The 16,611-nt window shown below is 39.7% G+C and overlaps 1 protein-coding gene across 10 annotated transcripts in view; it reads right to left on the bottom strand.

Moving 5' to 3' along the window:
• LOC131366804 (cAMP-specific 3',5'-cyclic phosphodiesterase 4D-like) overlaps positions 1-16,611 on the bottom strand; it is a 152,259-nt gene that overhangs the window by 17,310 nt on the left and 118,338 nt on the right. For 5 of the 10 annotated variants that reach the window (XM_058411612.1, XM_058411617.1, XM_058411611.1 and 2 more), the window contains 5 exons: positions 11,505-11,696; positions 10,143-10,205; positions 4,151-4,187; positions 3,535-3,611; positions 3,283-3,332 (listed from right to left, as the gene is read on the bottom strand). In XM_058411612.1, coding sequence (XP_058267595.1) covers positions 3,283-3,332; positions 3,535-3,611; positions 4,151-4,187; positions 10,143-10,205; positions 11,505-11,696 — 419 coding nt within the window. Of the gene's footprint in view, positions 1-3,282; positions 3,333-3,534; positions 3,612-4,150; positions 4,188-10,142; positions 10,206-11,504; positions 11,697-15,697; positions 16,024-16,611 lie in introns of those variants that run through there. The other 5 variants (XM_058411614.1, XM_058411620.1, XM_058411613.1 and 2 more) reach the window with 3 other exon arrangements.

Consider the following 16,611-nt stretch of genomic DNA (forward strand, 5'->3'; position numbering starts at 1 on the left):
ATAAATAAATAAAAGGAGCAGATTGGAAAGCAGAGCCCACTCCTCTTGCACCTCCTCTACAGCTCCCTCTGGCCATAGACCAGACCTCCATATGAAGCTGTAGGAGCACAGTGATGAGCGTCCCTCCTCTGTTAGGGAGTTAGCTCAACAAGCTGATATCCAAGCTGATTAAAAAAACAAAAACAAAAAGAGGAAATAGTAATCTAGTAAGAGCTGAGCAGCACCTCAACGTGGCGGCATGACTTAAGAGGCTTTGCTTTACACAAAACACAATCGGTTTCCTGTGAAAGCCCAAGCCTAAAGAGCCGGAGAGCACGACACAGGAAGAAAAAGAAAAGCTGGGCTGGATTTTTGGATTGGAGTCGTGTAATACTGTAATCTGAGCAGCTGTCAGCAGGAAAGGAGACTTCTCTCTGCTAGTTAGTAGAAAGCTGTAATACAAATGTAAACATATAAACACCAAAGCACTAAATATATTACTCCCTAAACAAGAAGACTCCAAAAGGGATTTACATATGCATGTGCTTTACATATACACTGGTTGTACAAACAAAAAAAGCAACAAAAACAGCAAAAACAACCCTGCTCTGAGTGTGTACACTCTGTCATGTGAGTATCAAATTGTGCTAAAATAAAAATCATTCAGTAGGTGCATGACCGATATCTAATATAAGACCTGACACAATTACCTCTGTGTAAAAAAAAAAAGAAATAATTGGCACTGAGGGGCTGGACTAACCAAGAATGAAAGACAAAGGTACAATGAGAGCCATGTTAAGGGTCTATCTGTGCTATGTGTCACTTTCACCCCTATTCTCAGTCTGTCCCCCCTTTCAAAGGCTGTGCAATCGCTCAGGAGAGTTTGCAAGCACAGGGGACCACTGTCCTTGCTGACGGCGTCTCCTCTGACGTCAATGGCATTCTTCTCATGTTTAGTGCAACACTCTGAGGCTGCTCCGACTAAGCTCTAAACTCTGGACTGGATTCTCCGGGATTGGATGAGAGAAGAGAAAAACCTCTGAAACATGGTTTTCTTGTAATAAAAGGTTAATGCAACAACCCACGTCACGGCTGTTGGGTCAGATTTGGCACAAGTGTGTCATCATGCCACAACTTTCGGCAGGAAAATATCGTCCTGCGAATGTACTGCTGCTTTAAAAAAATAATAATAAAAAAATAAAAAAATTAGAGCGCACTGCGACTGGAAATATTTTATTGAGGCATTATAATCCATGGGTGGCACAGTGGTGCAGCAGGTAGTGTCAGTGCCTCAACGCTCCAGATTTCCCAGTTTGATTCGGAGCTCAGGTTGCTGTGTCTGGTTTCTGGTGTGTGAGAATGTGCAATGGACTTGTGTCCCCATTTGCCACCACTAAAATGTTTATTAAAAAACAACACACTGTACATTTGATCTATTTATCATTATGTTTATTGATGTGGCGCATCTGCAAAACAAGTCAGCGGCTGTTATTTCTTTTGTTAAAACAGTCGTTCCATAACCAGGCTCTCTTTTGTTCTCTTGAAGTTAATCAGACTAAACCATGCGGCTTCGAGCGAAGCACAAACCCCTCCCTCCCGAAGACTCTCCTGTGACGCTAAGACTCCTTCCAAAAATCCTAATCCCATCGTCACAGAAAACCTTACCAATTCAATACCAATAAACAATTCTTTGAAAAAGGATTTTATAAATGTTTATGTGAGTATTAACCATTCAAGTGAATCCGTGTGAATTCATTAACGCCTCCTGACCAATCAGATTTGAGAAGTTTAAATGGAAACACCTTGCAGGTTTTTCCAACTTCCTGTATAATCCTGTGATCTCATCCTGCTTTCTCTCACAGCGAGACACTTAAAAGCCGGTAGCAATGCCAGATACATCTTTAACTAAGAGCTGTAGTGCTGTGTTCATGAAATCATGCCCCACAGTAGGTCTTAAAGTCATAAGGTAGGATGGCAATATTTCACGGTGTGAAATTCCATGACTCAGGAAACACATGGAATCTGTGCCCATTGTGCCAGCCGGATGGCACGTCCTCACACCATCCCACAGCACGTCACCTCAATCCGTGGCACACATACACACACATAAACCACTTCCAAGAAAGCAGTGGGGAAGAAACGGCATCGTGGAAACTGGCTTCTCTGAGTCCCTGGAGGATGCTGATGAGTGACGTCAGAGTTCAGATGACATCATTCTCCACAGTCTAATCCGCCTCTCTCTCTCGCTCTCTCTCTCTCTCTCGCTATGTCTCAACCATTGCCTCATCTCCTCTAGTTCTTATTCCATTCACCTTCCCAGTGCAGCGTTGCCAAGCAGGGGGCAGAACCTTGCTATTTTTAGCACTTGCTATTTAAAGCACAGCTCATAATATAACAGATCAATCAGTATCGGCAGGGGCCACCAAGTACAGCCGAGTGCTGATTGAGCAAGGGTGTGTGAACAGTGCCATTATACCTTTCTAAAATCCAATCTAGTATAAAAGCCTCTAAACAGCCTTAGGCTTAACAAATGCATGCTATCACATGCTGAATTCTGCAATTCCTAGTTCAGTGATAAATAAAATACCACTGATCATTTGAAAAGGAAGCAGAAAGCAAAGATTGCTTTGATTGACAGGTTCATCATGTGAGTCGTGGCATGGTGCTAACATGCTTTCATCCAATAAAAATCTATCTCTTGCTGAGGTGGCATGCAAGAAAACAAAGTGTGCACATCAGGGCTTATTTTCTTCTATTACAGAACAACCAGCAGCCTTACACCAAGTACTTAATCTTAACCACCAGTTTGATGCTGTAAAATGCAGTAGATTTAAGCCAATTAGATTTACCTACCTAAGCAAATTTTGAATCACTCCAATACTACATTCTTCACATACACTACAGGAAACTATGAAATCACTGAATTTATTAATGGCACTTTCCATGACCCAGTGATGGAACCTCCGCTGCTCAAGGAATTAGCAATGTGAGCCACAATGCGGTAGTTTGTCTCCCTCTACAGGTGAAACTGCATAGTTTCCTCACAATGGAATCTCATAAGCTCAAACAACATGGTTCCAGAGCAAGTTTGGCACTCTCAAATAGTATTAGAACATTTAGTGGTTTAATTTATTTAGGTTTTTTTGTTTGTTTGTTTGTTTTTTTGTTGAGATGAACACATTTCGAGATGTCTAATATTTATGCTACAATCAAATGACAATCTGTCCTACCACATTTGATACACCATTAACTGAGTAAGTCATTCATAATTCATAACACAATACAAAATGAATATAATCTTACCTGTGAAGGAGGCTTTTGGGAGAGAAGGCGGGTTACACATGGGAGCCCTTCTGCAAAATGACCATATAAGGAGAAAGCATTTTATGCATAATATTGTTGAATTTATTACATACATAAGACCATATATCTCTAAACATATCTCCAAACCAGTACAATGGATCCTATAAATAGTTTGACCCGTAATCAGTACACACAACATACTTACCCATCATGTTGTAATAAATATTGAAACACTGTTAGAATTGCACTCACTTATTTGTGGATCTTTCTTGCTGCAAGTTGGTTAATGCTGCAAAATTGTTCCGTACAGTTCTCAAACTGGCCAGTACCTACCGAAAGAGAAAACCAGACCGATGTAAACAGGTTTGTGTTTGATAAGTATGACATGATCAGCTTTTAATGAAAAAGCAATAGGGGATAAATGTCACCAAAGCACAAACAAACTAATAAAAACATACTTTAAAAAAAAGTCTTAATTTCATCAAACACAACTAGTTTTACTTCAATTATACTCCACACAATTATAAGACCAAGATCACTAAGTGATTTGAAATTAGATTTTTTAAATTTACTATATTAGGTATATATTTACCCATAAATCTGAATGCATAGTGTATTTTATTCCACAATTCTAGATTCTGATTGGTTGATTGATTTTCTCTAACAGCAGCTAGACATAATTATAAATGTGTCCTTCATGAATAAATGAATACATTGTGATTGTTGCAAACTGCTGTGGGACATGCTGTTATAGAAAAATAATCAATTTCAGGGTGATATCAGAGACATTGCCTTACTTGGGCACTTTGTTATTAATGTTATTTTCCTATAACACCATATCTCATCTTTTTTATCCTGCTGCACTAACCTGGGCAAACGGTGTTACAATCAGGTCATCCCCATGACTGCAAGAGAGTGGATACAGGAAGTCAGTTAGCAGTCTGGTACACAGACATCGTCTCAGCTCTTTTACAGTGACCTTGAGGAGGAGGTATTCATGTTCCTCTTGTATGGTGTTTACATGTCTGAAATGTTGCATGCATTTTTTGCCACCACAAAAGAACCATATCATTAAAAGCAAAAGTTTGTTTTTTTCGGAACAGGGAAAAGAAAGCACTGGATAAGAGTGTGAAGGCAAGCGTGATGTAGTATTTCATCTTGCTTTGATGATATGGTTTATCTGTGGGACAAGTCCAAGGGAGGAGGAATGGGGTGCTTGTCAGGCATTTCTGGATATGAATGTGTTTATTGCTGGTGAATGTTAATTAGTTGGATGTAGAGAGGAGGGAAATCATGGATTCATTTCATGGATGGTCCCACTGAGGGACTCAAATATTCATTTTCCTGCCACATCATCATTTTGTGCATCATTTATCTCTTTACATGTATTCTGTTTTTATTTGAATCGGATTCACAAGTTAATACAGTGATTTATTGGAATCCTTCTTAAAATGAGCAATGAGAATACATCACATGCAATACATGATCATTTAAGCTCAAACACAAACAGCAAACACTGGTTTCAGAATTATTGGCACCTTTACACTGAGTATTTTGGAGCACTTGCCCCAGAGAGAACACCATCACTGATTTTCTAGCTGTAATGTCTAACAGGGTTGAGAGTTATCTTCAACCTCTTCACCATGTACATATCAAGCATTATTATATTCTTAGGCTGTCCTCTTCAATTTGGACCACAAAAAATCATTAAATCAGCATACTGAGATGGTCATTATAAAGCATCATATTTGGTTTGTTATCTTTTAAAAAAAAATTATTACACTATTATTACTATTCTATTACATATGACATCTGAACCTCATGGCAGAGGAAACCAGGTTTTAGGCTAAAATCTACAGATACTTGAAGAATTCATGAAGCCATCATCATTCATAAGAGCTCCTCTAAAGCCACGAAACAGCCCCAAAGCATGCATACACCACCTCCAGACTTTACAGTGCAGCATCAGGTGCTTTTTCGTGCAAAAAAATAAGAGACGAATGACCAAGTGATTTTGCATTTGAGCAACATTATTGATACCCTTATATTTATAAGAAAACGGGCATGGAGACTGTAGTACTTTAACAGTACTTTGGTTGACAGAAAGTACTATTGTTAAAAAAAAGAGCAAACGAAGGAATTTTTAATTATTGTGTGCAACGTTTCTTTGCTCATTTACATGAAGAGAACCAATAATTGTGGAGGCCTCTGTATGTATATTTAATCTTTGTAAACCTGACAATTTGATTGTCAGATTCCCTCCATCTCAGTGAAGTGGTTGTGTGTGTTTCCTTAGAATGTTAATGACTGAAATGAAGATACGTTGCGTGTTTTAAAGCAAACTTTTAAAGAGATTATCTGGCTTGAATGCTGTGGATTTCCAAAGACGGACTGACATCTTGACTGCAGGGTGTATAGAAAATGAATCATAGTGTAGAACACCATGTGTATACCATGTGCTTGTAACTGTGCACGCTGCTTCAGTGTCCCTCTGCCCTGGCATGGCTCAGACTGTTCCTAATGCAGTCATGCCTGAGACGTTTACACTTAGAAAGGTCAGGGCTAAATCCATCCACTAACAAGTCAAAAAAAAAAAAGAACAGTGTTTTCCCTGCTGCTTTCTGCACCTCTCATTCTCATACCATATAACCCTTCTTTTTACACAATGCCTCTCACCACTTCTCTCCTTTGAACCGAGCCAATAGAAAACATATTTATAGTCTAGTAGTCTACAGCTATCCACAGGAATACATAAATTTACCAACTGCCACACACAGCACTCACAAAGTGTGTGATTAGTGATTGTTAAATACATAGTAGTGTCTAAAAGGCTAAGTCCACTACCAATTAACAAAAAGTAATACAGCACTTTAATCCAGTGATATTTATTGTTTTAGAATGTGTAAAGGAAATCCAATGTTGAGAGAAATCAATGATTTTGAGTCATTTAGGAAATATGACATTAAACTATATATCTAAATATCTACATATGCCAGAGTCTTTATTTATTTATTTATTTTTGTGTTTTGCCACATATAGTTATCATCATAGGTTTGGGCATTCTTGACCAAATTACATTTTGTTGAACGCCTAAAAACTAGAACTCTTCTGCAAGGAAGAATGAAAATTTCCTAGCTGCCTGTAAAAGCATTTGCAAGCTGCAGTATCTGCTGATAGGTACTTACTTAGTAGGGTGTTCAAACTTCATTTTGTACACTAGTTTTTACAGAAAAAATTGGGAATTTTTAAAAAAATAATTTGCCTTGTTTATTTCTTTCATGTGGGTTCTCAAACTTTTGCATACAATTCAATTCCATTATAATGTGTGTTCAATCCAGAGTGTGATAAAAGGCTGTCAGTGTCTAATACATAACATTAGACTAAATCAGTGTAGTGTTCTATTTATTTATTTTTTTCTAGTTACTTTTAATAAAGAAAATAAGAAAATTTCTACTTTGTATGTTATTGTGAATGCACTTTTGGACCTGACACTAGTATAAGATCTGTTTAATTCTGTAAATGAATATGCAAAATGTATTTTTTTTATATTACAAACAAACAACATGTTATTTATTGACAATGTGTGGCATGCTCAGATCAAAGGCAGGGCACTGAAGTATTCATGAAGCCGATCGCACCTTCGTAATAGATCAGCCAGCATGCATTGAGGTCCAAACTGAGCCTGAGACTTAGTAGCATGCAGGAGAGAGGGGAGGAGTGCAGGAAAAAAGGAGGGGGATAAACAGCTCTGCTGTGTTTGCGAACAAAGCGAGAGACAACTGGAACAACAGCAAAACATACCGGCGTCTGTCATTGGGCTCGCTGAAAAAACGGCATATGACCCGCATGGCTGGAGTTCCTTGTTTGGAGGTTACTACAAGTAGTCCTTTGATTCGACCTACTGCCGTGGTCATGTGTATGTGTGTGGACTTGATAAGCTTGCTCAACTCTATATCGTCATGCACTGGCAAAGTGAAAGGTCACTGGAAGGAGTGTGGAGAGTGTCACATACTTTCAGACGACTCTGAACATGATGAGGTGAATAAAATATCTTCTTCTCATCTTGTTACAGTGGTTCCTGTCTGGGGGTGGGATATATTAGGCAGCAAGTGTACACTCAGCTCTTAAAGTTCATTGGCAGGAAAATAGGCAAGTGCAAGGTTCTGAGTGACTCTGTGATAGCTAGACGACTAGGTCAGAGCATCTCTAATGGCAGGTCTTGTGGTATTCTTAGTGTGCAGTGGTTAGTACCTAAGAAAATTGGTCCGAGGAAGAACCGGTGAACCGGAGACAGTGTCATGAGAACCCAAGGATCACTGATGTGTGTGGGGAGCGAAGGCTACTGTAGTGTTAACTGTTGAAAGGTGATAGAAAGATGTTAGAATACACTGTGAATCTCTGGATGGCTGCATACAGGGTTGTGTAGCCTCAGACTGGTCAGAGATCCCATGCTGATTCCTGTCCACCACCAACAGTGCCTACAATAGGCAAGTGAGCATCAGAACTGGACCATGATGGAAGTGATGGAGTGATGGAAGAAGGCAGCCCTTTTTAACGAATTACTTTTCTTTTTCTAAGGCAAACCAGTAGAGGCAGTGTGATACTCTGGGCAAAGTTCAGCTGGGAAATCTCAAGCCCTGGCATTCATGTGGATGTGACTTTGACACACACCATACCTACCAAAACATTACTGCATTACCCCTTCATAGTAACAGCATTCGCTAATGACAGTGGCCTCTTTCAGGAGGACTGTGCATCCTGTCACACTGCAAAAACTGTTCAGGAATGATTTGAGGAACATGACAATGAGTTCAAGATGTTGACATGGCCTTTAAATTCCTCAGATCTCCATCTGATCAAGCATCTGTAGGATGTGCTGGACAAACAAGTTCGATCCATGGAGGCTTAGAGGTCTTGTGGAGTCAGAGAGCAGTTTCCATGGTACAAGGGGGACCTACACAATAGGACCTACACAATAGTGGTTTTAATGCTATGGATAATCAATATATATATATAGACTGTAAGCATGCACTGTACATAGCAACACCAGGTCAGATTTTTAATTGGATTCAGGTCTGGGATCTGGCTTGGACATTCAAAAACCATTTCTTTGTTGATTTGGATGATTCTCTCCATCATGATAAAAATTTGCCCTAATTATGGCTGAAAAAAAAGCAGCTATAAAGCATGGTGCTACCATCACTGTGCTGAAACGCTTTTTTTGTTCCCTAAAATGTTTCTGAATTTTACTTAATTGTTCATGTAATTTTACAATGAGGGTAAAAAAGCTCTGATATGATGTATCTTGGTGGCTATCTTGGCCATTTTGAAAAGGGTGTGCAGACATTTTATGTACATATACATAATCAGTACCAGGAAATAACATAAACAGGAATTAGCACAGGAATTAGCACAGGAAATGCAGTATTATTTTGTGTAATTCCTCATGGGCTGTCTGTCAAATGTGATTAAATAAAAAACGTTTGTCTACTTTGATGTATATATATATATCTGCATTATGCATATAGCGGGACAGAGTTACATGCAGAACTTGCAAAGGCTGGCGAAACAGGAAGGAGGGACAGCGGAGGGATGAATGCAATCCATCAGAACATGTCTGTTTTATATCGGTGCACTCATCAGGGCTTAAACAACACCAGATTTAATGCAACTTGCCATCACTGTCATGCAAGTAACACATAAGTAATGTGGCAATGATGACAGTTTGCTTTAAAAAGATGTTTCTCCATCTGGTTTTTAAGGTCTTGATATGGAGACTCCATCTACTGTTGAACAAAATGTAGTGCACTGAAATGGAAATCCTGGTCCCAATAATAAAATAGCACAAATTTACACAGTGTCTGTATTTAGTACCTTTGCAGTACATTATATTACATTATATGACTCCCTTCTGGTTGGTTATTGTGCAACTTCGTGTATAACATATTATCTGTTGTGTTAATACCATTATCTGTGGCCATCCTAATTACCTTATGATTAATATTGTAATTTCTTTCATCTTCTCTTCTATTGATTTCCTTCCATCTTTCATTATTATGGTCTATTAGATGTGATCCCTACTCCAGCTCTTCCCTAATTTGAAGCCACTGTTGTAAAACATGTAAACATAAAAAGAAGAGGAAAGTAGGCGTCCACATCAGAAGTTTCCTTTGTCCTAAATTTTACACAGAATCCAACATTCTTGTCATTCCAACTTTTTTCTTTGAAATAGCATTAAGTGTTCAGCACATAATATAAAAACATATGTTGTTATTAATTTGTTTATATCACTTTGTATTTTTTTTATGTGAAATGCTCAGCAGTGCACTCCGTGCTCATTTCTACACACATTTTGTCAAAAAAGACGTTTTGTCTCTTCAAAAGATGTATAGCAAGAGGAAGAACATTCATATTACTTGGAGGAATTTGTACATCTGTGATGTTACATGCAGAGCAGGGACAATGCAAAAAAGAAAGAAAAAAGAGAGAGGATAGAAAGAAATAAGAATGGATACTGTCGCATAAACATGTACAGATAATCATCCATCCAGACACGCACACACTTTCATGCCATGAGTGAGAATCCCAGGCTTGAGCTCAAACCAAACTCGTCTCCTCCATGCAATTTCCCTCTCAACCTGTGCATCCAATGCGTTTTAATGCCCAGAATCTCAGTGTGATATCGACAGTTTGAGTGTTTGCACTGATTCGGTAGCCATTCTGTGCATTAAAGGTGAGGGAGGGAGAGTGGGAGGTGGGGGTTCTCGGTGCATGTGAGACCATGATGCTCGTGTCTAAGAGTGAAAGCAAGCCGATGCAGTTCGTAGGAGAGCATTCGTTCTGGGAGCACCAGCACTTACGTTCCACTAATAACCGGCTCAGAGCGCCGAGACACCAGGCCTGGCCTCTGCAGATGGTTATTCCTATCGATAAGGACACAGGTCGTGAATCATACACACATTCATACGCACTCAACACACATTAACCCACAGATACACACACACAGAATCACAACAGACAGACTTTGTATAGCTTTGTGACTTTTGTTGGCTTGTGGTATGTCAAGTTGACTGTGAGAAGGGCAGAGTCACGCTGATAAAGTGACATGATGAGCAGACAGAAAGGTCATTTACAACGGCATATAACATTATTACATTCTGAGATGAGATGCCACAAATTATAATTGCTCTGATGCTGTACTTACATTTGGTTCCTCTTTCACCTAATACTTTTGAAAAATCTTTACTTGTTTATTTTCATTTATGTTCAAACACTACATCACTTACATAGATATCTCTAGAATCATTATATTCTAAGTCCTAAGCTGACTTTTTTTTAGACAGCTTTAAAGAACTGGACAAAATTCCTAACGAATTTTATCAGAAGTGAGAGATGCTTTCCCACATTGCTTGGTTAAAGAAGGACTAGAATACCGTCAGGCGTCTTTTTTTCTTTTGTGAAGTTAAAATATGAGTTTGTACTCATATATGAGTTTGTACCCATATCAACTGGACTAAGACTACACCATGACCGTTAAACAGCCTGATGTCGTTAAAATCGTTTCACATAATCAAAATACTCCTTGAAGTTGTTTAGTTGTTCTAAGACTCCTTTCTTAGATCAACTAATCACATCTGATTTATATCCACAGCTGTATAATAATGGTTGGTGTGTGCCAACCTTCCTGTGTATATGCGTGGTTGTGTTGCACGTGTATGCGAGTGCAGCATAGAAAGACCGACAGAGAGAGAGTCATGTGATATGTCATGCATCACACTTTGGGTTAGGTGGCGAACAGCTTACACATGTCCTCACAATTGAACACATATGTGTATGTACACACACACACACACACACACACAGGATGGTTTGAATCATTGGTCTGTTTGAGCTATTGTCATATTTCAATCTTTCAATACTAGTTATTTAAATTAGTCCGAATTGCAAGGCAATAAATGCTGGCTTTTATATTTGCCGTTCACATGTGCCATGAGTGAGACATGTGAATGAATCCAAATTCCTCTTTCATGCTTTTATCTTGCCTGTGCATGAATGCTGCAAAGGTTAAGCATTAAAGACATACTAATCTTCTTGAGGAAGCATTTAACTTCAGGAAATAGCTCGTTTTCATGAAGGGAACAAAGGAATTGCTTTAGGCGACATGGTCAGCTGACTGGAAGAGGAAAATGAGTGTTTTAGCTTCCCTGTGCCTGAGTACTCACATGTCACTGGCGATGGACGAGTTGCGAGACATGGACTTGGGCGACAGGTCATAGTCGCTGTCCGATCGGTAGAGGAAGGACTCCCTCCTCTGGCTGTGTGGAAAGTTGGCCTGGAGGATGAGGCCAGAGCCTGGACTGGTCATGGGATCCAGGGGATTCCTTCCTGAAGACGTGCCATTGTCCACGTCAAAACTGCAGATAGAGAGAAAGCGAAAAAAAAACAGTGAACATTACAAAAAGAATATTTAATTCAAACATATCCAGTGGATTTTCAGCATTGTGGATGCTGAACAAACGTTACATGAGGCTCAAAACTATGCATGACATTAAAATTTGATTGGATTTAACTGAAATGCCATGATGAGCTGTAATATTAAAACAGTTCTAAAAAACTTTAATATTAAAAACAGTTCTAGTCTCCTTTCCTATGCTGCCATTGGTTTGTTATTCAGTTGTGTTCACCTGTTTTGTGTTAGTTTTGATTAGTAACACTTGTTTCATTTGCTTTTTTCTTAAGCCTTGCTTTTGAAATCATGCTTTTGTTTTGTTATGCCTGAGCCTTGATTTCTTTCTTTCCATATTCAATTGCATATTCTCCAGGTTAAAGCTGTTTTCCAGTGGTATGATTATGGATTACTGATGTTTTACTGTTTCACTGGACCATGATTCCTAAGGGAGGTAAAAATTAAATGAATGAACGAATGATTGGAAAGATCTGAATTGATTTAAAATCTAAACTCTGGAAAACTGGAGGCAAAGATATTAATCTATGTGTGACTTAGATACTCCGAAAAGCCTCCCTTGTTGAAGACATCCAGTCCTCCTGAGACCACAAACACAAAGATACACACTTCCCCTTCTGTCTGGGGATATTTTCCAGAAGAACATGTAGAGCCAAAGAAGATGTGTGTGGTGCTCTAGACAAAGAATTCCGACTCTGATAAATTATAATCTCTGCAGAAAACATGCTTGCATTCCTCACCTAAAAAGGATAAAGCAAGACACCTTAGCACAATTTTGTAATCCAGCCAGACATTTTGAACCACTGTTATTTCAGGTATTATAAGGTATACAAGTTGTACAACAAATGTTTATATTCTACAAAACGTTTCCTCTAGAATATTAACTCCATTATTTCAAACCTAGCACTGCTGAATTCTTCATTCTGATTTGTCAGAAGGTTGTACCGACTTAGACAGGGACTTGATGTGGTGAAGTGGCTTCTCCAGTCTCAGTGCTTTCAGGGAGGAAAAGCTCTTCTTTTTTGTTTTTCATTTGAAATATAAGGAAAGGAAATTTGAAATATAAATGTGTGACAAATGACATGTGACCAAGTGCTGACAGAAAGTCTTGCCTACATTCCTTCGTTCTGTAGCTAAATGCCAGTGGCTTTTGAAGCTAGAGACAAAGTTGAACTCTTGTCCTTCTCTTCTCCCTGTTGGCTATAAAGCCCTCATCCCTTTCAAGTGCAGGCCTGAGATATGTCGAATAGCTCCCTAATGACATCCTCTCTAGTGAGGACTTACACACAAATGCTGGGCTCTAGAGTTACAAACCCATAGGTCAGCCCAAAACAAAGCCAATGGTCTCCAGTTCAGTTCAGATTCCTGTTCAATGCAGCGACCAAACATCTGAGAGGGTCTATTGTGTGTATATTATTTGTATAGAATGTGTTACTGACAATTGAGAGGAAGGTACTGTGTCTGATCGTTTTCTATACATTTAATAAACAAGGCCCAGGTCTAATGAGGAGAACAACAAGCTTAAGATACATTTGATTGGAACCTGTGCATATATTCATCATCACAAATCACACTTCCAGTTTAATTTCTTTAGAGCATGCGGCATTCTCCATAAGAGTGTGAACTTCTGACTGTGTATGTGTCGACATATGAGCCCTGCACAGTTCTGTTTGGCGAGGTGTATTATGATACCTCCTGCAGGGCAGTTACACAGAGAAGAAGGAAGCAGCGCAAATGTATCGTTTCACAGCTAGTCCTTTCTAACAGCAAGAGGCTGAATCTGTTTCACATGTGTTACACTTGAATAATTACAATAGGGGAAAAAAGTTGAAGCTGAATATTGTAGCTTTGACCCTTCTACGTGCAAGAAGTGCTGCTGTAATGATACACACTGTCAAGGACTCTTATTTACAATATGCTCATACTGAACATCCTTTTCAACATGCTGCAGTATAAAGTATTATAGTAGAGTAATGAATTGTATGAATTGTATTTCCAGTATCACACAGTTCTGTTTTGTGCCTGGTTCCACTCAAGGCTTCTTCCTTGTGTTGTCTCAGGGGAGTTTGTAGCTGCCTCTGGCTTGCTCATTAGGGAACTAAATTTATATTTACAGCCAGATCGCTTTAAAAGCTGCTACGTTTATTAACATTAATACTTCTAATAGAAATAAAAATAAAATGAAATTCAGCGAGAGGTTTCTAAGGTTTAATACATTTCATTCACAATCCTTGTGTCAGCTCACTGCTCTCACTAAGACACCTTCATCCAGCAGTCAAAACCCTAGACATTTAATCTACCTCATAAGACGTCATCCCCAGACCTTAACGTCACACGTGACCCACATTGCAACACAGGCGTGCTTTTTCCTCTCATGCGTGCTAAGTTTGGAAGCTTAACATAGTAGAAAGGGGCCCAGGTGAGTGACTGACGCACTACAGGGGCCTCTAGCTCCTACTGGGGCTTGTCTAATTGGGCTGCGAGTGGCCCTGGCTCTCAGACGGATAAAAAGGCACCAGAGATGTGTAGAGATGAGAAGAGTTAGAGAGGAAAAAACAGAAGAGAAAGAAGGGCGCCCTTGGCCTATTTTGGCAGAGGTCGTCCCCAGATAGATTGCTGGCAAGAGGGGAGGTTGAGCTTCCAGAAACCCAAAAGAGAAACTCAGGGAAAAAGAGAGAGAGAGAGAGAGAGGTTGTTTCGGTGATGACGTGTTCGAGTGTGACGCCACACACTTACATGTTTCCAGGTCAAAGCTGTGAGCTGATTGCACACCAACAGTGCAGAGAGAGAGGGCACTGAAGCGTGAAGCAGCATCTGCTTTAGAATCTGCTCTCCATAAGCATGCGTTCATGGTGAGGCAAAGCCGGCTGATAAAGGACTTCACTTCCTTTCCTCATTATCAGCCTTCCCTTCTGATCTTCCCTGATCACACATACAGACATATCTAGGGTTTAACAATTCCAGCAATGTTATGCTACCAAAGTAATAGGAGTTGTAATAGGATAGGGAACTTAATCAATTCTGAGGTTGTGTTTTAGACGTTAAAATGGATGAGCATCCTGGTGTGTTGTAATCCTCTTACACCGCAGCAGTTTGCCATTTTTATTGATTAAAGAGTTTATTAATATGTTATTACTATGTTTCTCTCTAAAAGCTTATAAGACGACAAACGCAGCTTGTTACTGTGATACGACAAAACGCAAAGCCCTCTGAACTTAGATTAACACTAAATAAACATCTCCTGAAAACTTCACCTTATTAATTATGTTTAATATATGTGAAGTATGTGAAGGTTTTAAAGTATATGGAGTATCCACCATGCAAGTCCATCTGAATTAGGTACAGTGTAGAAAAGATAATTAGTGCATTAATATCACCCTGAAGTACTGCTGAAGTACTGCCTGAGCCGTGTGCTGTTACAGACCAACTAGATTCAAGAATTCACCTGTACGTTTGTCAGAATACGAAATCAACAAACAATCTGAATCTGAGTTCAGTGGTCAGGCCAGATATTAAGAGATTGAGATCAGTGATATATTTAGCCTGATTTATCCTGTACAATGCTGTGTTCCCGCCATGTATATGTATACACACACACACACACAATGAGATATTATAAACAGACTGTGTACTGCCTCATGGCACACAGCAAGAAACTTGACTCCAGGCTTTGTGCAGGATTATACAGAGTGAGAGACGTGCCAAGGCCAACTCTGGAAAGGAGGCTGACATCTCGCAGTGATGAAAGATACAAATATGATGACAAATATACATCAGTGCAGCTAGAGAAGGAGACACAGGCAATATCCATGTTTTCACATAAAGAGCTGCCGTGATAACTAGCATTAAAACAGACCAGTTTTTACAACCGCAAGCCTTTTAGCCACACATCACGATCAGAGAAAATGACTGACATTCATGAAAAAGAAAAAAGGAACGGAGGAACTTTACCATATGCCCTCTGAATGTCTGAGAGAGCTGGTGGAGCGGGAGCGTGGTTTCATCACAATGCTCATTGTTGAAACTCACTTTTTCCTCTTCGCCAATTCTTTTCCGTTTCACACCTCCTTGAGTGTGTTCTACTCTCTCGGCATGCTCCCAGGAGCTCACACTTTACTCCGCCTTTTTGTGTACAAACCCACACGGAACGTTGTGCGCTGTTGCACTCTTTCTTTCTGCTTGACTTCTTCCTCTCTGTGTCTCTTTCTCTGACTCTCTTGATCACAGACTGCAGGTTGTGTAAGCACTGGCTCGTGTTTCCAATCTCTCCTCTCTTCTTCTCTTCTCTTGTCTTCTCAGGGTAAAGTGGCCTAGGAGAGAGGAGGGACAGGCAGGGGAGGTGCTGTCCTAGGGGCAACGTGTATGTGCGTGTGTGTGTGCGTGCGTGTGTGTATGTGTGTTTGGGCTGTATCTCAGAGAGGGAGTCAGAGTGGCTTTAGGGAATGGAGAATGTGTAGCATTAGTGTATGTGTGTGTTGGGGGGATGGGGATGTCAACTGGCGACAACAATCAAAAGTCACTTTCTTAGAGATATATGCAACGGACACTAATGCAATGACACAGGAGCAAAGAGCGCCAGAACAGAAGTAAAAAGGGGAAGTAAAAGTTGCATAGAAGAGCGAGAACCTCAGCTCAACAGGGTCCTGGGTCACTTGCTTATAAATGTCTAATAGTGGGGAAAAAAAGACAAAAAAATCCAACTCAATTCCTTTACAGTCTGATATTCAGGTCAGTGTGTGTGCTTGGGTGAGTGTATGTGTGTGTGTGTGTGTGTGTGTGTGTATAACGCTGTCCAGCAGACCGTATCTGATCTAATAAAAAGGGAGCGTGACATGAATAAAGTAGCCAGTAACGTCAGACGCTCT

Source organism: Hemibagrus wyckioides, linkage group LG16 (genome assembly GCF_019097595.1).
Source record: "Hemibagrus wyckioides isolate EC202008001 linkage group LG16, SWU_Hwy_1.0, whole genome shotgun sequence".
Taxonomy (NCBI): Eukaryota; Metazoa; Chordata; class Actinopteri; order Siluriformes; family Bagridae; genus Hemibagrus; species Hemibagrus wyckioides.